This window comes from Phocoena sinus, chromosome 14, assembly GCF_008692025.1.
Source record: "Phocoena sinus isolate mPhoSin1 chromosome 14, mPhoSin1.pri, whole genome shotgun sequence".
NCBI classification, from domain to species: domain Eukaryota; kingdom Metazoa; phylum Chordata; class Mammalia; order Artiodactyla; family Phocoenidae; genus Phocoena; species Phocoena sinus.
The window spans coordinates 24829914-24855732 of NC_045776.1; the positions used below are offsets into that span (position 1 = coordinate 24829914).

Sequence of the window (25819 nt, forward strand, 5' to 3'; positions counted from 1 at the left end):
TGGGGCTGCCTTTATTTACTAGCAGTGGGCCTCATTTTGCCCAAGGAGTCCCTCCTTTAGCTTCCTGACTGCCTATCGCTAGGACTCTGGTGCGCGGTAAAGAGGTGACAGAAGACAGCTCCCCTGGTACAGCTGTGCTTAGCCCTGGGGGATGGGGATAACTCAGTCCTCAGTCACCAAGAAGCTTCCGCCTTTAGAAAGAGGGCTTGTGCAGCCCCACAGTGATGTGCAGAAGGCGGTATTGTGCTGGGTGTGAAAACAGTTTTCATTTATTCATCTCTGGGTTTCTAAGTCCCCTCTTGGACAATGTCATTGTTCTCGTAACATGGGACAGTGCCCCGACCCGGGCTGTCAAGGAGCCATCTTTAGGATGGAGGCCAGAAAGAAAGAGATCTGTGTGTGGCTGGCTTGCTCCCCATTTCCCCCAACCCCCAACTTTTTTCCTTAGTGGGCTTTGTTTTGTTTTCATAACACAACAAGAGCCCTGGGGTGTGTAAAAGCATTGTTGAACATTCGGTGAGGCTAACTTGTCCAAACAGAGCAGGACGCCAAGGCAGAATGCTGTGGGCAGGTGGTGAGCCCACAGAGGTTGCCTGGCCGGCGCCTGGCTTGGAAACACCTCCCGGGATCAGCCGCAGCCCGCAGGGAAGTAGCTGAGGACAGGGGCTCTTTTCCCGCCTCCACGGGGAGCCTGGGGTCAGACCTAGGCCTTTCTGGCTGACCCCTGCCTGGCAGGCACGCTCCGCTCCCAGGTGGGTTCTCACGGGCCTCGCTCTGCCAGGTGTAAAGCTGGGGCCTGGGGGGCGGTGGTGGTGCAGCTGCTTTGGGAGAAACCAGCGTGTTCCTGTGGTCCAATCATTTAGCGATTATTTACTGAGCACCTACTATGTGCCACGCTTTGCCAGGCATGGAGGATGTAGTTCTTGGACTCTGCAGACGTAATGGTCTGTCTGAAGGTGCTCTGGCGTCAGTGAGATGGAGGGTCCTTGAACAGGATGTGGCTCTGTCTGGAGTCAGGCACGGGGCAGCTTCTCAGCCATGGGGTGAGGTGTTGTAAGACATGGGGGAGGTGCAGGGATGGGCCCCTGGGGAGATTGTTTGAGCACGCAGGGCCAGCACAGCTTCTCTGCTTCGGTTGTGTGGTCTGTTGAGAGTTGAGATAAAGCAAAGCTTGTGGATAAACAGAGGTCTGCCTCCTCCGGTTCTGTTTCTATTCCCGCCCCCCCCCCCCGCCCCCCCACTTGTTGATTGTGAGATAAGAGCTGCAACAGCAGGAGGTAGGGTTATAATCCAGACCCTGGTGGTACTTGGGAGCCCAGCAGAGTGGAGGTGACCAGCCAAGGGGCAGGGCGGGGGTGGCATGGGCACCTGGAATGTTAGCATTTATGTCTTTACAGCCACAGGGGAGGTGGGACATTTTCAAAGCCCAGGACTTGGACTTTTTTTATAACTCCGGTGGGCTTGATTCCCATGAGGACCATCTGGGGATGCAACACTTGCTTTTTAATTTAAAATCTGATGGTCAAGTTCATTTCTGAGGTCCCAGCCAGTGTGTGAAGCTCTGGCCCGCCTGTGGGTGGGTTTACGCGAGGTAATCTAATACCCAGTTACCAAGGGGTTTCATTTTCACCGCGCATCCTGCCCCTGGCCCCTGGCCATTCCCCCGAGGCCTACTGGTGGCTCGTTCGGAGCTCACTGATTTAATTAATCATCCTTGGTCCTCTGTGGAGTCGGGAGAGCTCTTTTGGCCTTTGGTTAGATCCTGGGTAGTAAGGGAAGAACTGAGTTCAACTCCAGTTTTCCTCTTGCAAAATGGGGAGTTTCTGTCATTCAGACGTGAGCACTCAGATCACCAGGCCAGGGACTGTTGGTGTCTCTCGTGTTTGCTCATTTCTGTGTTGCCTTTTTACTTTTTAACTTGGGGTGGACGTTCAACAGGAACAAAAAAAGACAACGCCAAGGGCTTCCCTGGTGGCGCAGTGGTTGGGAGTCCGCCTGCCGTTGCAGGGGACACGGACGGGTTCGTGCCCCGGTCCGGGAAGATCCCACATGCCGCGGAGCGGCTGGGCCCGTGAGCCATGGCCGCTGAGCCTGCGCGTCTGGAGCCTGTGCTCCGCAAAGGGAGAGGCCACAACAGTGAGAGGCCCTTGGACAGCAAAAAAAAAAAAAAAAAGACAATGCCAAGAAAAGACTGTACTGTCAGTAAACTCACCTTTCTGCATCTGCCACTTGGAGGGTTAAATTACCATCTCCAGTCACCCTTTCCCACCTTGCGGTCACCTTCCCCAGTGAGCTTCTGAGGCTAGAGAGGGCCAGGAAGAGCCGCTCGGCTCAGAAAGAGCCTGGGGACCTTGCCAGCCCCAGGGCAGCCTCGTAGCCTGCACGGCCCCTCCCCCTCATTAATCAGTAACCAAGAGGGAAAAGCAGGAGTTGGGTTCTTCCTGTGATCTGGGTGCACAGTATACAGTTCTTAAAAACAGATGGGCCTCATCTCCAGCTCAGTGGGATCACAGTTAATGCCCACTGTGGATGGGGGGCGGTGTTTCCTGGGAAAAGGCCTGGATTTGGAGGGGCTTGCAAAGATTCAGAAGCCGACCCCCATTTCAAGTGTTTGTCAGATGCCCCAGGAGGGGGCTTGGAGAGAATTACAATGGGAGGGAAAGCGGCCACCCTCCAAATTTCAGTCCCCTGGGGCTGGCCTGATTTCCTGGGCTGAGGATGGGGGCACAGTCATCAGCTGGCTGCATGGCCTTCACTGAGCCATTTTTGTGTCCTGGACCTCAGTTTTTTCATCTACAAAATAAGCAGTTGGACCTGGTCTCCAAGTCCCGTGCAGTACTGAATGAAATCCTGTGATCTTCGGTTCTTGGATTTGAAGGTGTGTGAGAATAAGACCCCTTTTGCGGAGGTGGTGGGTAACTAATGGCCTCTTCCACCGGCGAAGGAAAAGGCTGTAGTTCTTTACGTTTTGAGGTTTGCAGACTTTTCCAAGAACGAATGAAAGCTGAAGGAACTTTCCCCAGAAAAATGCATGTGCATACATTTCCAGGGGTCCTTTAGCCCCATCCCATGGAATCCCTTGTACTCGAGAAGGCAGGGTGTACACGAGAGCATTAGGAGAGGCAGGGCCTTTTTCTTTTTGTGGTAAAATATACATACCATTTACCATTCTAGCCCTTGTCAAGTGTACAGTTCAATGGCATTAAGTCCATCCCGTGCTTGTGCAAACATCACCGGTATCCACCCCCAGAACTTTCTCACCTTTCGAAACTGAAACTGTGCCCATTAGACACTAATTTCGCAATCCCCCCTCCTCCCAGCTCCTGACATGAATTTGACTGTTCCAGGTACCTCATATGAGTGGATTCATACAGTATTTGTCCTTTTGTATTTGTTTTATTTCACTCAGTGTAAGGCCTTCAAGATTCATCCATGTTGTAGTAGGTGTCAAACTTGCCTTTCTTTTTAAATGTGTACAGATATCCGTTCATCCTTCAGTGGACACTTGGGTTGCTTCCACCTTTTGGCTATCGTGAATAATGCTGCTGTGAACATGGGTGAACAGGTATCTATCTCTTCAAGACCCTGCTTCAGTTCTCCTGGGCATATACCCAGAAGTGGAATTGCTGGGTCATGTGGTAATTCTGTGTTGAGTTTTTTGAGGCAGGGCCATCCTGACTTGAGTGTCTGCATAGATGGATCACAGATCCCGTGGGGCAACTGGGTGGACTTGAGGGTGAGCCCTGGGGCAGGGGAAGTGAGAGGAGAGTGGCATGGGGTGGGGGGAGGAGGACAGCGGAGGAGGGGTGGCCTGGCTCTCTGCAGGAATACAGGCCAGATTGGAGCCCGCGTTCACGTGAGGCCCAGAGTCCTCCAAAATCTGGGGCACACGGCACTGAGCAGCGGTGGCCTTGTGACGGTGGTCCAGGGTAGGGGGGCTTTCATACCCCTGGCCTCCTCACTGGAGGCTAAGGGGTGGGAGGGCCCGTGAGAGGCGCGGGGGGCCTCACGCCTAGGAGGTCCTGGGTGCTTTGGGGGTGAAAGGGCTGGGATGGCTGAGCAGTGAGTGTGTCAAAGCCAGGGAGATTAGATTACGGAGGCAGACAGAAGTAATGATTAACTTTTCCAGTCTGCACACTGTCTCCACTCTGTCGTACTTTGTTTTTCCCTGTAAGCACGGTGCGGCCCTGGCCAGGCCCTGGTGTTGGGTTGTAAAGAAAGAAGGAATGAGGGCTGGGAGTGAGCAGGGGGCGGGGAGCCAGGGAGCTGGCCGGAGAGGGAAGGCTTTTCCATCAGATCCAGCGCTGGAATTTATTGGCCGGAATGCAGTAAGTGTTCAAAATGCCATCCCATCCAACAGTTTTCATAATTGTTATGGAACAAGGGGAGCTGGGGGAGGGGAGGGATGAAAAGGACTTTTGTATCTCACTGGATTTTTCCTCTTCTTCGGAAGGATTCTCTGCCCTCCAGAAAAACGAGAGTTGAGCTGGAGCTGTGTGAAGGACGGGGTGGGGCAGGGCCCGCGTCTGGGGCTGGAATACCTTGCAGGGAGCTTGGAGGGTCCGTGCAGCTCGGGGGCTTTATTAAATTGAGACCCACAGCAAAAGCTGCTTCCGCAGAGCCCCCAGACCTGCACCTCTGGGGGTTGTGTCCTTTCAGAAAGCTGGCTGAATGTGCATCTGTGTTTATTAAGCTTCTTTAACGCGTAGCCAGCGTACTTACAAGTGGTCAGTAAAAAGAAGAAAATGAGGGACTTCCTGGTGGTTTTTAAGAGTAGTTTCCTTTGTTGGATCTGTGTTTGCGAGGGGAGGCGCACCGCCAGTTGGGAATCCACGTGTGGAGTTTGGGGGGATTTCTGGACTCTCCCCGGGTTGGGGGTGGGTGAGTTAGAGATGTGACGTGCACACCCTTCTGTTGTGTGCACGGCCTCCTTGCTGTGTCTTCCGGGGAGTGGCCAGGATCCTACCCAGGGGCCAGGCAGGTGAGCAGATAATGCCCCCGTGCAGGCAGGTCTGGGGGGCTCTGTATGCAAGTGTGTGACCCCCCTTTCTGAAGGGAGCTGCTGAGTTAAGTTGGTGGGGGGGACGACGGTGGGAGCTTGGGGTGGAAGAGACTTGAAATTCAGACTTGAAAAGGATAAGGCTGGATGCATGCTAACGACCAGCCAGGGAGGCCCATTTACTGTAAATATTATGAATGGAGTTGGCCGGGCTGGGAGTCCCCACCCTTCCTCTGAGGCCTCTCGGAGCTGGGCAGAGCTGGCCTCCTCAGAAGGCAGGCAGCCGGGTACACGCTATAATTTGCATGGCTGAAGGCTGGGGCACAGGAAGCCGCGTCAGCCCGGCTGGCGAGACAGATGGGAGCTTTTGATCTGTGTGGCTTCCCCCCTTCCCCGGCGCTACCCTTAATTATATTCTCTGATGGCAAAACACTGCTCTCAGGAGGGACCCCTGGGCTGGGGGCCTCCGACTTGGGCTGTTTGAGGGGCTTTAGGAGGTGGGGCTGTGGCCTGTTGCGGGGAGTAGGGAAGTACTTTTTAGCTCTAGTAAGGCACAGTTTGTAAGGCACAGTCACGAATCAGTCTTCTAGACGAGGAGGACCTGCCAAATATGTCAGCCCAGGGGAGTTTGCAAGAGGAAGGAGGGTGATGGTGGCTGAGAAGCTTCAGGGCGCCGAGCATGGGTGGGCATTGGAAATAAGATGGTGATACAGGAGACCCTTCCCCGGACACTCACCTTTTCGGGGGCCATGAATGACGACACAGAAAGAACACGAGTTTGTAACTCTTTGCAATGAAAAAAAAGTTGGTTTATAGATGGACATGGCCAAATCTGACTCAAATCTCCTTTCCCTTTTGATTTTGTTTTGTTTTATTGTTGCAAATGAAATGCAAAAATGTGCCCTCCTCCCCGAAGTGATTTTCTTGCTCTCCAGAAGGTAGTAGAAATAAATGGAACCTGTGTTGTTGAATACTGAAACCCACAGTGTAGCCAGAGACCATCAGAGCCAGAAGGGGGCCCATGGGGGTGTTTTGCCCCAGCCGCCTTTGCCCCAGCTGTGGGCTGGTCAGACTGAGACTCTGAGGGGGCAAAGCCGCTTGGCCAAGGTCACAGAGCAGCAGCCTGCTGGCAAAGAAGCCGTTTCACTCCTGGCTTGCTTGGGGCGACGGAGCTGGACCCCATACTCGGGGGCCACGGTAGGCATAGCATTTCCACAGTGGGCTGGGAAGGACACTTGTTTTCCCCTCTAGTGTTTGGAGAGGACTGGTGGCTTTTGAGGCCTGAGGTGGCCGCCCACACACAGCTCACACCAGCCAATGTTCTGGCCTTGAACCCAGCTCTGCTTTGCAGCAGGTGATGTGTGTCTCATTGCCCCTCCTTTAACAGAGGAATGGTAATACCGTGCAGCCTCTCAGGGTCCCCTTTCTGTGAGCCCCTTTCAACAGAACTATACATAGTAAATGCTCGTTAGGTGAAGGTATCAGCCCAGAACTGTTGTCCCACCTGGGGGTGGGGGGGTGGGGCGAAGAGTTGTCAGCATTTTCCGAGCATCTGGAGAACCTAAGAGATAATATGCCCCTAAGAGCTGAGACCCTCCGCTGTGGCTGCTGGCCGGGCCCTGGCCTCTGGCTGCTTTTTATCAAATTGTCACAATGCCAGCGTGGCCAGTACTGGGAGCTCCATTTTAGAGATGAGCTCAAGCCACCACCAAGGTGACATGGGAGGCAGATTGAAGGGGGAGTGTCTGACTCCGTAGCTGGTCAGCTCCGTGGCGGGTAGAACTCGCTGTGAGGGAGTGAGGTTGGGCCCAGGGACCTGAAGAAGCACCCTGGCCTTTGAAGGAGAGCTTGTGGCACCCCCTGCCCACCCCCCAGCCCAGCCACCTCAGCGGAGAACCTTGTTGCAGAGCTCTGAAAAAAAAAATCCAACTTTTCCGTCCTGCTTTCTACCAGCCAGAGTTCATTCTCTGATCCGTTTGGTGTAGGAGCTTGGGGGTAGCGGTGATGGGTTGGGTGTGAGCATTTTCTGGGTAACTGAGAGTTAACCTGAAACGTTTTGAGTTAGTTTCAACCCCCATGGTAGCTTGCTTTAAACCCCAGAGCTGTCTTCGCTGCCCCAAGAATCCGAGGGGGCGGCTCTGGCGTCATCTTTTGTGTCCCGGGTGAGGTTGTAAGCATGGCTGATTAGAGCTGACCCCAGAACCCAGACTGAGCCCAGACACCGAAGCAAGTTTTTATGTGTTTGCTTCCTCCTGAAAACTAGAGACCAGCGAGAGACTTGGTTACTTGTGTTTGGGATGAGAGTGGATGGGACGGGTTGGCACCAAGTCCCCTTTTATCTCAGTCCTTGTCCCTGAAATGAGCTGGTTGCTCTCTCAACAGTTTCCTGACCGGGGTGTGGGGAGCCGGGCTGATGAAGCTGTTAACCTTTGGGACGACTGATGTAGGGGGAAGGACAGGATGAGGCAACCCTTGGTGGCGCCGGAGTCCCGAGGAGGGAGGACCCTGGACCTGAGAGGGCGAGGCGTGGCCACGTTTGCGTTCCAGGGTTGCCGGCTTTACTTCTGGGTCTGCATGTGTGCCCTTCGTTTGCCCTCATCAGCCCGCGTGAGGCAGCCATTTCTGCCCAGGTTCCATCCCCAGCCGTGTGCTCTGCTGGACCGCTGGGGAGGGGGCTCGCAGACCCATCCCACCGTGGGATAACCAGAATATTGAATAAGAGAAATAATCCCTCTATAATCCAAGTGCCTTGCGGAGATGAGAGTGGGTTGAGACCCCCGCCCCCCACACACCCGCCTGCCTTTTATTCCAGCCCCCTGGTTGCCCTGGCAGTGGGCATATTGGACTCAGCGGGTGCCTGCTTCTGTGGCTTTCTCTGTGCTGCTTCGTTTCCCAAGTATGTCCCTGTCCTGAAAAGTCAGAAACTTGGGGACCCCCCCCACCCCTGTCCCATCAGCACCACCTCTGTGTGTGGACACAGCTAGGGTGAGGTGGCCTCACTTGAAGCGTTCTCAGAATCCCACTGGGTGTTTTGGAACAGTTCTGCCTCTCTGGCCTCACGGTCAACTTCCTAAATTGGAGACCGGACATGGTACCGTCGAGGCACTGAACTTGGCCTTTCCTCCCTCCCTCTTTTTTTTTTTGCGGTCCGCGGGCCTCTCACTGCTGTGGCCTCTCCCGTTGCGGAGCACAGGCTCCGGACGCGGAGGCTCAGCGGCCATGGCTCACGGGCCCAGCCGCTCCGCGGCATGTGGGATCTTCCCAGACCAGGGCATGAACCCGTGTCCCCTGTATCGGCAGGCGGACTCTCGACCACTGCGCCACCAGGGGAGCCCCTCCCTCCAGTTTTTTTCTTCTTCATCTCCTACGCCTTCAAATCAAAAATTTTAAAAGGGGGAAGTTCCTCTCTTACCTAGGCCTTGAGGGTCTGGTCACCCTGTGCCATTGCGATCCCAGGCATGAGATTCATTCATGAGCCTCTGGTCTTCTGGGGGGGTCTGGTCTGTTCATTCACAACCAGGGTAATTAAATAACTCTTTGTATGAGGCATGGAGCTCCTTGTTAAGTGGTCTTCCCTAATGCAAGTGCAAACACGAGGCACAATCCTTCTCCTTCTCCACACGGCCTCCCGCTTTGCTTTTAAAGGGTAGATTTTATGCTTTAAGGGAAATTGGGAAGGGGAGGGGGAAAAACAACCTTAAAGGAATTTTAGGCTGATTCAGCGCTTTTCTGGGGTTGGTCCACGAGTTCCCTGAACTGTAATAAAAAGAAAAACTTGTGAGCAGGCATCTGATTAGGTAGCTTTTGACAACACAGCTTTTCTTTTGGATGCTTTAAAATGCACAAATACAGTTTTAAAACAGGCCCCTGGTACAGTTTTCTGAGGAGGGAGAAGTTGAAAATACCAGAAAAGGTTATAAAAGCTGAGGGAAATTAACAAGGGACCGCGAGTTTTGCCTTCAGAGGTTAAGTATCGGCAACCAGGATACTAAGACCCTTCCTCAGTCCTTGTAACGAGGGGGCCTTTTTTTTTTCTGTGCAGGGTCCTCCCAGCTCCTCACTCGGAGGCCTGGGAAGCCCCCAGGAGCTAAGCGTCTGCCCTAACCTTTGTGGGGAGATGCTTGTGGGCTATGGGCCCAATTCCAGGAACTGTGCTTCTCTGAAGATGACGCTGAGCGCTTCCTAGAAATGAGCCCAGACGGCGGGTACTTCAGGGCTAAGGAGCGGAGTCTGAACTGGCCATTTGGGGCGTTGTACTGGGCCCCCAGAAGCGTGCTGTGTAAAAGGGGCCTTCGCTCCAGTGATGGGTTTGTCTGACAGCCTGTTTCTGTGCTCAGAGCTGTGGAGTTCAGGAGCAGCAAGGAGAAGGAGTATCAGGGCACTAGGGGACTGCAGGGTGACATGGTGGGGCGACACGTGGGGGCCCTGCTGCCCCTGATTAGGGCACCTAGTGGGCTTTCAGGGGCCTTGTTCACATCCAGGGGCACCTACACGCTGCCGTTTATCTGGGCCGGGCCATTAACCTCAACAGAAAAAGGCTTTTTCTTTTTCCAGGGGATGTCTGGCAGCAAATTATACTGGATGCATTGTCGGGCCGCGCAGATGAAAGAGAAACCCGCCAGAACGCCCCCCCCCCCCCGCCCCCGCCCCATTCCCCCTCCTCTCTACTGGCCAACCTCAGGCCCCAGTCTCCCCCCCCCCCCCCCCCCCCCCCCCGCCCCGCCCAGCTTCCTCTGCCCCCAGGCAGACAAGGCACGCCCCCCTACCCCCTTGCCGGTGGGCCTGGCACGGGGCAACTCAATCTTCAGGCTCCCACCCCCTTCCTCCCACTCCCCCAACCCCCATACTCTGGCGGGTGCCAGGTTTCAGGGGAGCCGGGCTCCATGAAACAAAGTATTGTGAGGCTCCGCTGAGGGTCTCCTGAACTTCCCTCCCAGCGACTCCTGAGCCTTCCTTTCCAGGCCGGTTTGTTGTCCTGAGTTGGGATAATAAGTGAGAACTTCTTACATTTGGAAACGCTCTCCCGCCTCAAACAAGCAGGCAGGTGGGCGCCCTGTGCCTTCCAGAAGAGGGCTTTCTCCAACCCGGCAAACCTGGACATCAGAGCATTTTTATTTACGTGGGTGTTTATGGGTCTTTGGTATAGCCTTCAGAGCTGAACTCCCTCGGCAAGAGGGTTCAGAGGATGGCCAGCGCTCGCGAGTTTATTAGCAGTTGATGGATACTTTGCAGAAACAAGTTGAGGCCTCATGACTCACCTGCTTGGAGCTCTTGTGCCTCTCTCGTTTCTCCATATGCTCCTGTGTATGCGCGTGCAAACACACGTTCACATAGCACACTCTCCAAGTGTGCTCATGTCCATGCACACAGCCTCTTTCACACTTGTGCTTTAGAGATGAATGTCGGGGTCAGGGGTGATGGGCCAGGTTTCTGGTGTTGATTTTCGGTGGGGTGGTGGTTGAGGGGAGGAAGGAGCCCTCAGCTTCCCCGTCTTGTGTAGCTGGCGGGGCAGGCATTTGAGAAGGCCAGGTGGGGGGCGTCCAGGCGACTAGTGCTCAGGGTGGCCGCCTCAGTGGGTCACCGAGCGCCTTTGTACAGACTTATTCACGGGACACCTCCATGTAAAGTTAATGCAGCTGACTGGTTCCCAGGTCCTTACGTGCCTGTTAACGTTGGAAGGAGTTGGTGTGCTGAGCTGCACTGGTTACCCAGCCTGCTGGGGCAGCAGGACAATCGAGACCCGAGCCCTCCTTCACCCCCAGCTGCTGTGCTGTATAACCCATCATCATCCAGGCTCTAAACCCAGTGGTTCCAAAATCAAAAAGGCCAATCAAACCCAAAGACATCACACACCACCCCCAACTTCATGCCCCAAGCCCCCCACCCCAGTAAGTGAGAAGCAGGGGCCTACAGGGAGGGCAGGAGGCCGCCTCCGCTGCCTGCCAGGCCTTCCCCCCGTCTCTCCCCATTTTCGTTAACAAATACAAGACTTCCCGGTCTCCGCCCTGCCACGACAAACCACAGTGTTCCTGCAGCCCGGCTGGGCTGGGGAGACTTACAGTTCCCAGTCTGAGTCCTGCCCTGCCGGCTCCAGCTTAAAGGAGGAGTTAGAGGAGTCGGAATGCCAGCCTCCAGGGCCCCCTTTCCTTTCATATACTCCCCCCTTTTAAAGATCTCTGAGCGCCTGTTTGAGAGTCACCTTACCAGAATCACCCCAGTCTCCCCTGCTGCCCACAGGAAGAAGCATGTCTAGGAAAGCCGGGGTGGGCCCTCCAGGGGAGGAAGGGGGCAGGGCATCGACTTTAGATGCTTCTAGGTAGGGAAGGGGAAGAAAGGAAGATGCAGCAGGCAGGACCCTGCAAGCATGGCGGTACCCACTTTAAACACATCGTCTTCTGTCTGGGCTGGAGGAAGTTAAGGTAGTCTGGGCTGACACCAACTTGCAGGTTGTGATTTGGCATTTTTTACCTGAACTCACGTGTACAGAGCTGCCGCTGACAGACACATTGAGAGTTATTTTTCTATTAGGAAGATAGATATTTTTACCCCAAACCACGTCCTTTAAAATTTTTCCTGGATATGGGACTTCCCTGGTGGTCCAGTGGCTAAGACTCCACACACCCAATGCAGGGGGCCAGGGTTCGATCCCTGGTCAGGGAACTAGATCCCACGTGTCACAACTAAGAGTTCACACACAGCAACGAAGATCCTGCACGTGGCAACGAAGATCTCACGTGCTGCAACTGAGACCCAGCACAGCCAAAGAAAGAAATAAGTAAATAAATATTTGTGGCAGGGAATAAACTCTGCAGCGGCTCCTCCTTTTAAAAAAAAAAAAAAAAAAAAAAAAGTTTTTTTCCCTCCCGGATAGCGCCTCCTATGACCAAGGCACTGATCTGAGAACTGGGAGACAACAAGCACAAAGACTGCTTAGCAGGTGGTCCTGGGGTCTAGGTCTGGTTCCATCATCCCTGGGGCCTGAGCAACAAGCTTTCTGAGTCCAGGTTTTCTCGTGAGGATGACAAGGGGCTGGAGCAGTTGGCCTTCAAGGTTCCATCCAGTTTAAAGAATTGTTAATTCTAGACCATCCAACTGTAAGGCCTTTTCTAGCCCTAAAACTAGGACCAGCCAAGTTACTAAGTGGTCTTGGCTTCTGAGCTCTGCAGCGAGCGATGGGGCTTTCCTTTGGCCGGGTGGGCACACGTGCTGGTATCCTGGGTCTCTGACGGGGTGTGGGGAGTGGAGGGAAGAGGCTCCCCAGCAAGCCCCATGCTTAGAGGCAAGGCTCTTCCATCACTGGGTGAAGATTTCCAAGCCCCAGTAGGAGGACTGTTCGGCCTGCAGCACATCCAGCACCCCATTCCCTCCTTCTGTCTTGCCCCGAGAGACAAGCTGATCATGGGGGTGTGTGTGATCTTGATTTCGGGAGGAAGAGGAAAAAGGACGGTCTCCATCACCACCAACCATGTCCGCCATTTTGTTTTCTAGATTCCCAACTTCTTCTGGAGCCTGGGGATCGGTCACACTGGTGCGTGGTGGCATACTGGGAGGAGAAGACGAGAGTGGGGAGGCTCTACTGTGTCCAGGAGCCCTCCCTGGATATCTTTTATGATCTACCTCAGGGGAATGGCTTTTGCCTCGGACAGCTCAATTCGGACAACAAGAGTCAGCTGGTGCAGAAAGTACGGAGCAAAATCGGCTGTGGCATCCAGCTCACGCGGGAAGTGGATGGCGTGTGGGTGTATAACCGCAGCAGTTACCCCATCTTCATCAAGTCAGCCACACTGGACAACCCGGACTCCAGGACGCTGTTGGTACACAAAGTGTTCCCCGGTTTCTCCATCAAGGCTTTTGACTACGAGAAAGCGTACAGCCTGCAGCGGCCCAACGACCACGAGTTCATGCAGCAGCCGTGGACTGGCTTCACCGTGCAGATCAGCTTCGTGAAGGGCTGGGGCCAGTGCTACACCCGCCAGTTCATCAGCAGCTGCCCGTGCTGGCTGGAGGTCATCTTCAACAGCCGGTAGCCACGTGGGGAGAGGACAGCGGGAGCCTAGCGGGCCCGGTCCAAACTACTTTGCTGCTAATAGTTTCCTCCTGAGTGCTTGCTTTTCATGCAAACTCTTTGGTCGGGTTTTTTTTTTTTTTTTCTTTTTTCTCCCCTCCTTCCCCTCGTTCTTGTTTATGTTCTGTTTTGTTCTTTGAGAAATAGCTTATGAAAAGAATTGTCGGGGTTTTGGCGGGGGCGGGTGGTATGGTTGGCAGAACACCGAGGCGTGAAAAGGGGAAGCAAAAGTCAGTACCACCAAACACAGTGTAAATGGGGGGGCAGGCCTCGACTTCGGGGTCCTCGTTGCCCTCGTCAGGGTGTACGAGAGAGAGAGAGAGAGAGAGAGAGAGAGAGAGAGAGAGAGTGTGAGAGTGAGAGTGAGTGTGTGTGTGTGTGTGTGTGTGTGTGTGTGTGTGTGTGTGTGTGTACGCAGATGGGGGAAGCGGTGTGCTCTGTTGTGTTTCCTACGGATGTTGACCGCTGAGAGGTTTGCGCTCCCAAGCTGTGTCCCTCGAGCTCCTTGGACTTGCACAGTGGGGCAGCGGGTGTCCCAGCAGCGGCCAGCAGCGAGGCTCTGTCCCCCAGCCTGGGGAAGCCCCCATCCCGCCTCTCCCCTTCTAGGACATTGGCCTGTCCGCAGGCTTCTTAGAAGCCACCCTGCCAGTTTTTCCATGCTGTCTCACTCCCCTCTGGCCACCCTGCTGCCGTTGTCGTGTCTTTCCTTTTTGGCCATCTGCTCCTGGATACCTCTGAGATGGGCTTCCTTCCCGAGGGCTGCCGGGGCAGCCCCGTCACAGTATTGCTCACCCAGTGCCCTCTCAGGCCCCTCCGCCTCTCCCCTGCCCTGGTTACATCAGGTTTTTCCTGGACTCAGAAAACCAGCTCAGCACTTTCCTCCCCTCTGCAGCCTGTGTGTTGAGCTCTGCTGTTAGACCAGCGAGGGGAGCCGCCCCACTCCCCACCAAGAAGGATTCGGTCCATCTTGACCCAAGGTACCATCCTGAGCTGACACCTAACTCTTCCGTTTCTTCTACAACTCATACACTCGTATGATACGTTGACACTGCTCTTAGCTCAATGAGCATGTTTAGACTTTAACATAAGCTATTTTTCTAACTACAAAGGTTTAAATGAACAAGAGAAGCATTCTCATTGGAAATTTAGCATTGTAGTGCTTTGAGAGAAAAAGGACTCCTGAAAAAAAACCCCTGAGATTTATTAAAGAAAAAATGTATTTTATGTTATATATAAATATATTATTACTTGTAAATATAAAGACGTTTTATAAGCATCATTATTTATGTATTGTGCAATGTGTATAAACAAAAATAAAAGATGCACTTTGCTTTAATATAAATGCAAATAACAAATATGCCAAATTAAAAAAAGAAACACAAGATTGATGTTTTTTTCTATGGGTGTTATCACCTAGCTGAATGTTTTTCTAAAGGAGTTTATGTTCCATTAAACAATTTTTAAAATGTATACTTGATTCCATGTTGTCCTCCAGCTCCTTTTTCTTCTGGTGGGTGGGCAGCGGGATGTAGCCATCAGAATCTGGGACAGCTGGGGTCTCCCAGAGCTTGGTTGGGGAGGAAGCTCGGTTGGTGGGACCACAAAAGGGAGAGACGATCCAGAACGGCTTGCTCTTCCTTGCATCCTAGAAAGACCCGTACCTACACAGATACCACCTTTCTTGTTAGGCAGGAACCTTAGGGTGCAGCTGGTGGGTGTCCTGAATTTGTAATGGGTCAACCTCGGGGAGCCCTGAGTTACAAAGGCAGCTGATTTTTCAAAGTCTGAAAAGTTGAAAAAAGGGAATATCATTTTGAATGATTGGGAAGGAGGTTGCACTGGGAGATAAGATGGGAAGGTAACGTCCCAAGAACTTGGGGTCCATCCAGTTCCTGCTTGCTGACTCCTTTGCTTTACATTAAGTCCTGAGAGGACTGCACCTTTCCCAGAGGAAGGTCACTGCCGCACTGGGTTCCAGGAGAGATTCCCTGAGGGCTGAAGCCCTGGAGTAGAGATGAGGCTGGGGCTGAGTGTTGATGGTGGGAGGGAAGGATCTGGGTCCGCCGAGTTCTGTACTGGGCACTCACCGGGGCGGGGGCGGGGGGGGGGTGGAGTAGGCTGAAAGGAGTCTGGGCAGACCCTACTCTGCATCTGCTTGACACTCTTCCAGTTCTCCATTCCCTTGGCCCAGCCCAGCTTAGCCCCAGTGACACTTGCTGGTATCGCCCCTGGGATTTTCACTGATCTGAGCCATGTTTTATTTTATTATTATTTTTCAGTTAATTAATTTTGGGCTATGTTGGGTCTATTGTTGCTGCGCACGGGCTTTGCCCAGTTGCTGGCAGCGGGGGCTTCTCTTGTTGTAGAGCACGGGCCCTAGGGCGCACAGGCTTCAGTAGTTGCAGCACGTGGGCTCTAGGCTCAGTAGTTGTGGTGCACAGGCTTAGTTGCTCCGCAGCATGTGGGATCTTCCCGGACCAGGGATCGAACCCCTGTCCTCTGCATTGGTAGGCGGAGTCTTAACCGCTGCGCCACCAGGCAAGTCCCTGAGCCACGTTTTGGATTCAAGACCTCTTGCACAAGAAATAGCTTCAAATCGGGCACCAAATGGGGCTGTTGAGGTGTCTGTGTCAGGGGGTCTTAAACCTTAGACCCAGGAAGGGGCTCTTTGAAGTGGGAGTTAAGATTTTAGATATCACAAACTGGTACAATTTCAGAAAAAAAATTTTGGAGGGCCAAAGTAGGATTGCCAATTTTTCATTTTGCCAAATGACACAAAGAATTACAGCTTACTGGCACCACTGTTTAATGCGAGGGAATTCTAATACAATTGTATAGCGAGGAATGTTAACTTAGAGCTTTAGTGCCAAATGGTCATCTGGGCCAGCTTGTTCACATGAGGTGGCGGGGAGCTCACTACCACTTGAGGCAGCTTTTTTATCAGTTGAACTGAAACCTGCCTCCATTTATTCTAGTTCTGCAACCTAGAATAAGTGTAAAATGCACGTCTGGAAAACACCCAAGGAGGGCTATAATTAATTCCCAGGTGGTAGTGGTGGAGGAGGGGTGGGGTGGAAGGTGTTGCATTAGGGAGCTGTCAAAGGCATTTTCGTTTGCTCTAACTTGCATCAGCATGCCAGGAAGCTCTTTAATAATAATAATAGCTACCATTTATTGAAGGCTTAGCTAGTTGCCAGGCATGATGTTAAGCGTTTAAGGGAATTATTTAATCCTCCCTAGGACCCCCTGCAAAACTGGAAGCTTTGAGAGGTTAAAAGACTTGCCCAAGTTCACTCGGCAAGGAAGTGCTGGGAGTGGTGGTGTTCACGGGCTGACTCTGGCCTTACTCCTTGGTCCAAACCCTGTAGAGATGTTATTTGGTGGAGTCTGTTGGGACTCCAGTCCCACCACCTCAAATCAGCGGGAAGGTGGGCCCCGAGCTGCTTGCCCGGCGAGCTACGTGGGCAGGGCCTCCGGGTCCAGGAGGTAGGGGCTGTGGCAGCAGCACCTTCACGCTCTCCTCTGTCACCTGGACTTGACTCAGCCCCACAAGGTTGGAACTGGGCTGTGGGCGTGTGGACCCCCGTTGGGTGGCTGACCCTGGGTCAGGGAAAGAAGGACATTTAGGGGAAACCCCATGTTTGCAGTACACGGCACTAAGCTGCCGTCACCGCAGACATCCCTTGGGCACCTCTGATGTGCTAGGACTGCTGCAGGGGACACGTGTCCTCCGTGGTGCTGGAGGACAAGACGCCCGCGCCTGAGGGTGGCCAGCAGCCCAGGCAGAATGTGTTGAGTGAGGAGCGAGGACCTCCAGCCAAGGAGTCTGGATTCGTGGAGAGGAGGAGAAGATGCCCCCTTGGAGGGAAGTTTTACTGTCACCTGGTTCTCCTTCCTCTCTCAGCTCACCAGTCAGATTTTGCAGTGTGTCACAGGGTTCTGTCCTCCCCTCTCTTCTTGGGCCACACCTTGTCCCCGGGTGGCAACGTCACTCCGGTACCTTCATCTCTCCTCACCTGCAATGCCTCAGCTGCCCCAGCCAGAAACCTGGGTTCTCCCATCTCCCCTGCCCTGTCCCCCGACATGAAATAAACAGCAAGATCCTGTCCTCCCTGCCTCGTTCCATCCATAGGTAAAAAGTGCAAACAGTCCTCACGTATGTTCCCTTGCTCTATCTCCACTAGTACGATTTAGTCTGGGACCTTCTAGAGCCTCCTTCCTCTACTCCAGATGCCTTTCAGCATCTGCCTCCATCAACCTCATGCCTTAACCCCCCACCCCCTCAACACATACACACACCCCCACCCCCCATCCCCCACCCCCATCTTGGTCCCCAGCATGCAGGGTAACTTGCAATTGGTCAAACACGCCTTGCTTATGCGTTTCCAAGCAAGCGCTTTCCAGCTCCTTCTTCAATTGGCTGTCTTCTTCTCATCCTTCAGGATGCAACTCAGACCACACCTCCTCCAGGAAGCCTCTCAAAAATTTCTGCTCTAAAGAGACAACAGTGGTATAGGATTCTCTCTTCCCTACCGAACAGTAAGCTTTCGGCACTCTGGGATCCCTCTTAGGATCCACTACCTTAAAAATTTCCGGTACGGTGTTCACACAGGGCTTGTCCTGATGAGGGAGGGGGAGGCAGAATTGTGCTTGGGATGGAAATAGTAATAATAATAATGGCCAGTACTGATTGTATTCTGCTATGTGGTAGCAGTGTTCCAAGCATTTTACACTGGGGTTGTGCCTTATGATCCTTACAACTATCCTAAAAGTAGACGCATTATCATGAGCCCCATTCTACAGATGAAGAAACTGAGGTTAGAGAGTTGCCCAAGGTCCCCCAGCTGGTAAGTGATAGCGTCAGATTTCATCACCTCTGTGCTATCTCACCTCTATGGGCAGGCCTGGGTCAAGGGTGACTGAATCGGCCATATGTTCTTTCTAAAACCAGTTCTGGTTTGAAAGGACCAGGCTGATCGGACTGCTCAACAGTAGAAACAGCGCCTGAGGTTCGTACAGATTTGTGTGCACCCAGGGTCTTCCCAGCGCATGTCCTCCACAGGCCCACACTGCGGCACCACACAGGCAGGCCTTGGCCAGCTCCGGAAGAGGAGACCCTCCCACAGGTGAGTGATTTGCCCAGGACACCCACATGCGGCCTGGGGGAGGGAAGGATGGAATTGCACCCAAGCCCACAGCAAACAGACTTCCTGACGGTGAGGCCTGCACACTCACCCTCCCCAGGAGCTTTCTGTCCCTCCGCGTGTTGTCAACGCAACCACGTGGAAGCACAGCTCTAGACACTCGAGAGCCTAGTGCCAGGGCAGGTGGGTGACTCAGGGGATATGACTCAGCGCGCTGGATTTTGGAGTCAGAGAGACCAAGGTTGGAGTGCTCACTTGGGTAAGTCACTTAACCTCTCTGAACCTCAATTTCTGAAACATCAAATGCGCATTATATCTGCCCCAGGGGGCCAGAAGGGGGATTAGTGAGGAAGTGCATCGAAGAGCCAGGCATAGCACGGTGAGGCTGAACCACGCGGGGTTGCTACTATCTGACTGTTTAGACCTACAAAAATGGCAATTTCATGCCATTTAATCTACTAGATGTTCAATTCAAGGCGGTGGTGATTAGGGGTCCCCAACCTTCTTTTTCCCCTGGGGCCACAGACGGGGGCTGCGTGGCAAGGGGGCCGAGAGAAGGCAGTGGGCGGGTGGTCAATATCGGGATGATTCTCTGCTGCTCGGAACGCCAGCAAACCGCGGAGTCCAGGCCAGAGCAGAAGCGAACGCCGGTGGGAGCCAGGGCAGGAGGGCTGGGATGCCCGGCCTCGGGAGGAGGGGGCATGGGCCCCGGACGGTGCCACCAAGTGGAGCAGCGTGCACAGCCCCAGGTTGCCTGGCACTGAAGCAGCAGGCCCGAGTTGCCAGCTCAGCGGTTTTCCCCAACCAGAAGCGCCCCCCTCTCTTTCTGAAACTAATGATTTTCTAAAAATGGATTCCCTCCCCTCCCCCAGCTGCAATTAATCTAGCGAACACGAAGTGGCCGCTGCAGGAGGCCCTTGGTGAGTTCGGACCGATGCAAGTGCTTTGGCTAATCAGGAACGGTTCATGGCTGGGGGTGAGGGGTGGGCGAGGGTGCCTGGCCTGGGTGCCAGGCTGGGCTCACTCTGGGGTCTATTTAGTGCCCACTAGAGCCACAGAGACGAGGAGAGCTGGGGCCGTCTTTCTAGGGAGCCTGTATGATGGGACTTCCTTGGGATTTGAGAGCCGCAGGATCTCAGACCCCAGCTCCGAGGTCATCCCATAGACACACGTACCCCAGGCCGGACATTTCATTCTCAGACATTTCATCCATAGCTATGTGGCCCCCATTTCCCAGCCTCCCTTGCAGTTTGTTTGGGGCCATGTGACTAGCTCCGGCCGAGGGGCTGCAAGCGGAGGGGCCTCGTAAAGAACTGGTGAGAGGTGATCCAGCTCTCCCTCTCTCCCTCTGCCGCAGGGAACTGGAAGATGGAGGCATGAGATGAGAACAGCCTGGATCCCTGAATCGCTGCCCTGGAAAGCCACTGGGCTTGCAGCAGGCTGTGTGAATGTACAGCTTTATGGTGCCACGGACGGAGATTGGGTGATTTGCCATCCTGATGAACCCGTGACCTGTTCCACCCACCCAGACACTCGACCCAATCTGTCTTGCTTTCTTCTTTTTGTGGAGATTGGTCTCGTATCTCCAGCGGGACTGGAGCTCCTTGAGGTCAGGCACCAGCTCGCCTACTTAACATTTTTTGTTTGTTTTGTTTTGTTTTTTTTCGCATACTTACTTGAATCACATCTTTCATCACACCAAGCCCAGCTCTGGGCTCCTAGTAGGTGCTTAGTAATTACCTGCTGTGGTTGACACGAACTGAGGGGCCTCCCGCAGTGGTGTCCCTGGAGGGACTGCTGGTTGCCCTCTAAGGGCACAGTCTCCCCATGTGGTCCAAGGCTACATGGAAATGCCCCTTTGCTGGAGCTTCACCTCCTAAAAGCCACTGGCAGCCCCTCTCACCTTCCTCCTCAAACCCCACCCAACTCCCCGGGCACAAGAGACAGTTTCAGCCCAGGCCAGTGTCAGTGGAGACCCGGCCAAGACCAGTGCCTCCTGGGCCTCCTCACTCAGCCAAGGAGAGAGAAATTTCCAGAGCAGAGCCCTGGCTCAGCTGAACACATCAGATAGCATTCCCAGCACATAGCTCCTCTTTTTTTTTTTTTTTAATTATTTTTAAAATTTATTTATTTATCTTATTTCTGGCTGCATTGGGTCTTCGTTGCTGTGTGCGGGTTTTCTCTAGTTGCGGCGAGCGGGGGCCACTCCTTGTTGTGGTGCATGGGCCTCTCATTACAGTGGCTTCTGTTGTTGTGGAGCACAGGCTCTAGGTGCCTTGCGGGCTCAGTAGTTGTGGCTCATGGGCTCTAGAGCGCAGGCTCAGTAGTTGTGGTGCACGGGCCCAGTTGCTCTGCGGCACATGGGATCTTCCCGGACTGGGGCTCGAACCCGTGTCCCCTGCATTGGCAGGCGGATTCTTAACCACTGCGCCACCAGGGAAGCCCCATAGCTCCTCTTATCCTGCTTTGCTTTTCTCCATAGCACTGGTTGGCATTATTTGTACTGTATTATATACATGTTTAGCATTTTATTATAACCTGTTTATTGATTTGGTTATTGTCTGACTCCCCTAGTACTTGGGAAGCGCTAGTCACTGCTATATCCCCAGTATCTAGGACATAGTAGGCTCTTGACAAATATTCCTTGGATGAATCAGTGTTGAATGACTACTCAACTTTCCAACTGAAATAAATGCATTCAAGTTTCAGATGAATTTAGTTTTCCCCCAAGAAAAGTAGGTTTGTACTTGTTTTATAATATTTGTGAAAAGAAAGAGTGCATTCTTATATTTTTTCCCCCAAAAGGTATGTGCAGAACTTTGCCTCTTGGGGTGATGGTAAGAGCTGCCACCGCAATCATAATAATAACAGCAGCCTGTGTTTATTGAAGGCGAAGTTTGTGCCAGGCACTCTCAGCAAGGCACTTGGTGTTGTCTCTAAGGTAAGGGTTGTCATTAGCCCATTTTACAGGTGAGGAAATGGAGGCCCAGGGAGGAGTAGGGCAGGAGCCCAGGTCTGCCTAATTCCACAGCTCTTGTTCTGAGTCCTGAGCCCCCATGGGAGGCTGCAGCTGCGAAAGAGCAGTTTTTCTGGCCTCTTTCTTCGAGGTTAAGATACATCCTGAGGCCCAGGTTCTGTTGAGGCAGCTCAAGACTCCAGGGGTATCTCTGCCAGGAGACTTGCCCTGTGGTTGGGCTGTCCTGTCCCATCAGGGTGTGGAATCTTTGCTGCGTCCAGGCCTCATGTCACCAGCACCAGATCTTCTAATGGCACACTGCAGCCTGAGAAATTACCGTGCCCAGGAGACTTGTCCCAGAGACCCTGCCCAGGGTAATTCCAGAGCAGGAGAGAATGCTGGGCATAACAAGAAAGACGGGGTCAGGCTGCCAGTCTTAGGTAATGGAACGGTGTGCCATGGGCATGGGGCATGGGGAATGGAGAATTTTATTTTATTTATGCAGCTTTTCCCCCAAACTTCAAAAAATACTGAAAAACACAAAAGTAAAAATTATCCTCAATCTCAACGTTTAAAATTATGCCTTCCAATGCCACTCCCCGGAAATGATCGTGATCACAGGAGGCGTTGATTCATCCCCTTCTGAACCTGGTCTCTGCTTCTGCCTATGCACATACACAATTTTCATGAATGGAATCAAGTTATGTACATCGGCCTGCAACCTGCTTCTGTCACTTAATGATACATCACAGACATTTCTGTAGATCATTCATTTTCATGCTGGTCTAGCGTTGGAGCTGAACTTAAAGGATGCTCGTATTCATTTAAAAGATATACCACTCGATACTGAACAGGAGCGAAGCTGTGGAGCAACTGGAACTCTCTCGTGAGGATGGTGGGCGTATCAATTAGTTTAACCATTTTTGGAAAACTGCTTGTCAGTATCTACTGAAGCTAATCATACTCACATCAGAAATGCAGACGTCCATTCACCAAAACGCCTGAGCCTTCTGAATATTAGAATATTCATTGCAGCACTGTTTGAATAGCCATAAACTGGAAACAACTCAAATGTCCATCAAACGTAGAATGGATTTTTTTTAAATGTGGTTTATTTATACAGTGGGTGTCGTACAGCATGGGAAGGAAAGAACTACAACTGCACACAGCGAGAGAGTGAAAGTCACAGGCGCAGTGCTGAACTGAGGAAGCCAGACACACAAAACCCACAGAGGTATGATTCCATTTGTATAAAGTTCCACGTCAGGCAAAATGGGTCTACGGTGTTAGATGTCAGGAAAGGGCATGAGAGGAACTTCTGGGGGCTGACGGATGCTGTTTCTTAATCAACTGGCTCTCTACAGGGAAATTCATTGAGCTGTACACTTACGATTTGTGCACTTTTCTGTATGTATTATACTTCAGTTAGAGTCTATTTTCTAAAAAGAGGATCAATGGCATGCAATCCCTTCCCCCTGAATCAGTCCTGTTTCCCCTAGGTTTGTCCCTTTCTCTCTCTCTCTCTTCCAGGACCTAAGGAGCGCACACAGCAGGTGTGGCATGTCCTCATTGGTCCTGTAGGGCAGGGAGAGAATGAGCCAGACGTTCTAGCTGTGGGATCCCTGGGACCTGGTGGCCAGCCTCGGGGGGCCACTCAGGCTGCACTGCCCCCCAGGCTTGCTCCGGTGGGTGGTGGGCAGCAGGGAGAGGAGAATGAGGAGGAGGGAGAGTGGTGGGAAGAGGTAAAGCGGTTCCTGTCCCCATGACTGTTTAGGGTTCTGACAAAGAGCCTTGTGGCTGGGCAGCTGCATGAGTGGTGGAATTTCTGGGGTCCTAGCTACTATCAGAACAATGATAACTACTACTACAACTATTATTACAAAGAGTAACTAATATTTCTTGAGCACTTACAAAGCGCCGGGCGCTATGCTAAGTGTTTTATATACATCGCTCCTCTTAATCCTTTTAGCATGTAGTTAATTGCGTTCCACATACGTATTGGAGGCTCACATATGTACAGTAAGCCCCCTGCCTACAATATCCCACCAGCCCCTGCTTAATTTTGATTGTCTAGTTGTTCGTTTAAGGACCTGCTATGTGCCAGACTCTATTGAGCCCTGAGGTGTACAAATTGGCATGATACCCTCTCTGCAGTGTCTGAGCGGGTTGGTAATTGGGTGCTTATCCAAACCAACGTTCAGTGTTTTATTTCACATTCTAGGGTGCTCCAAATAGGTAAATGGATAAATAAAACTTCATTTGTTTTGTTGTTCAGCAAAACTTAGCAAGCTAGGTTCACTAAAAATTAGACTAAATTAAGAAAAAGGGAAAATAACTTTAAAAATTATCTTTAGTTCCACAATCACATTGAACCTGCTGACATCTTAGCACATCCCTTTTAGACTTTTTAAACAATACATTCTTATGTGCCTACCATAGTAGTAGGTGCTCGAAGAAAAGTTGTTAAATTGTTATGAAAATGACACTATAATATTGTTTTGTAAACTGTACCGTCCTCCAGACACTTAATAATCTAATGAGATCATGCTCCAGGTCCATGAATGCACAGCTACTTCTGATGTTTTTTTTTCATCATCAGGGAGTGGAATGGTGTGTGTGGATGTAATTTTTTCCCATGTATTTGGGGGACGTTTGCATTTCTTTTGTGAATTTCTTTATATCTTTTGCCTATTTTTTCTCTTGATTTGTTATTCTTTGTGACCGTTTATTTTTAAGGAATTAAAAACTTTTTTCAAGTTCATGCACAAAATCTTAAAAGTCAAAAGGTAGTTGAAAGCCTTACAATGAAATACAGCAGTCCCCTGCCCTTTCTTTCTTCCCCTGAGTTTCCCAGAAATAACCTTTTCAACTCCTCCAGCTCTTTCTTTTGGTATTTATCACCATATCTCTTTTTTTCTTTGGTATTTAAACATATTTTATTGGTTTAAAATGTGGTAAAAGTAATATATATTCATTATCAAATATTCAAAAGTGTGTTAAGAAAAAATGTTAAACCCTTCTCAGTTTCTTCAGTGCTGCTGTTCAGGGGTAATTTACATTACAGCTGTGATTATATCACCATATTTCTAAATAATATTCTGATATTTCTTTTTTTTTTTGATGTTTTAACAGTTTATTTTGAAGGTCATTTTAAAAACAAAGTTAAAGACAATCTGAGAAAAAACTGCACAGAACACACTCATTAAATGAGTATGTGATTAAATCAATAAGGGAGATGTGTTTTCTTCTGCAACTCCAAAATAAGTTCTGCTCTCCTGATGTTTCTTATACTTCCAAAATGGGCGGGGGGGGGGGGGGGGCGGGAATCATGGCAATTAAAGTTGCCTCTTAATCATGTAAATCTACAGTGGAAACCAAATTTTTCTGTTCTTCCCAATAAGTCAGTTTCCATCTTCAAACTGTGCCTTGTTTTTTAAAAGATAGGATGCTAGAAATTCAATGGGATTTGGTGGTCTTTCCTTTGCAAGCACAGCAAGTCCTTGTAATAAGATAGGCACAACTGTCTGATCCAGATAGGCACGAGTTGGCAAAGACTGGAGATCCACTTTCTGTTTTGATGACTTTTCTGCATTAATTTTCTCATTTTCTACTATCCTCTCGACGTTGTCTGTGAGACCGTACTCAGAGTGGGGATTTTCTGCAACCTGCGTCTGTCCCTCCAGCATCTGCTCTGGTTCCATGGTGGACCCTGCAAGTCACAGTTCCCGGATACCAGTCTGGGCACGGAGCGCCCTGAGCAGTAGAGGAACAGGGTGGGACAGTCCACGACCGGGCGCCCGCATCAGGTCCGGAAGCTCCGCCGTACTCCCAAGAACCACTTCCGCCCTAAGTCTGATATTTCTTAATGCATTACTTTTAAATATTATTGGTTAACTTTCTATTAACTTTCTAGTTAGGGATCACTGTCTTAAATCTTCATACTACTTCCCTTCTCATCAATAGTCAGTACTTACACTATTGGAACTATGCCAGTCTTGTTCACTGCGGAGCCGTGGAGTGTACTATGATTGCATTTCTTTCCTTACACAACTCTGGTATTCCTGGAGTTAAGACTTGCCTAGGTTCTTTTCATTGCCTTAGAGCTCATTGTAGTTTGCTTTCCATACACTTCAGGCACTTCTCAATATACTTCAAGCACTTCTTGACTTTTCCTTAAGGTCAAACCTATCAGACAATTTGTCAGTTCAATGTTTTTCCTACTCAAGTATCCATCCTTCTGCTCCTTCTGGACGGGTTGCCTCATGCACCTCATTGATGCACAGCAGTCACCCTGAAGCATCCTTCCACCCCTTTGTTGGCTTGGGTCTCTCGTTCCCTGGATCCCACGAGTTCATCTTCCTTGGTTTAGTCCATCATTTTGGTGCCAATTATCTTTTTTTTTTTTTTTTTTTTTTTTTTGTGGTACGCGGGCCTCTCACTGTTGTGGCCTCTCCCGTTGAGGAGCACAGGCTCCGGATGCGCAGGCCCAGCGGCCATGGCTCACGGGCCCAGCCACTCCGCTGCATGTGGGATCTTCCCAGACCGGGACACAAACCCGTGTCCCCTGCATCGGCAGGCGGACTCTCAACCACTGCGCCACCAGGGAAGCCCTGTTTGTTGGGTTTTTTGTTTGTTTTTGGCTGTACTGCACGGCT

At 51.6% G+C, this 25819-nt stretch overlaps 2 protein-coding genes across 2 annotated transcripts in view; one reads left to right on the forward strand and one right to left on the reverse strand.

Annotated features, from left to right (window-relative positions):
- Positions 1 to 14541, forward strand: part of SMAD7 (SMAD family member 7) — a 29845-nt gene extending 15304 nt beyond the window's left edge. Inside the window, 1 exon segment of the mRNA XM_032602643.1 lies at positions 12488 to 14541. Coding sequence (XP_032458534.1) covers positions 12488 to 13026 — 539 coding nt within the window. The 3' untranslated portion in view covers positions 13027 to 14541.
- A 9929-nt stretch (positions 14542 to 24470) lies between these two features.
- On the reverse strand, positions 24471 to 24991 carry LOC116738990 (protein dpy-30 homolog). Its single transcript, XM_032603010.1, has one exon. It carries the CDS (start codon positions 24863 to 24865, stop codon positions 24566 to 24568), a length of 300 nt encoding a protein of 99 aa, XP_032458901.1. The 5' UTR covers positions 24866 to 24991; the 3' UTR covers positions 24471 to 24565.
- Positions 24992 to 25819: the final 828 nt, after the last annotated feature.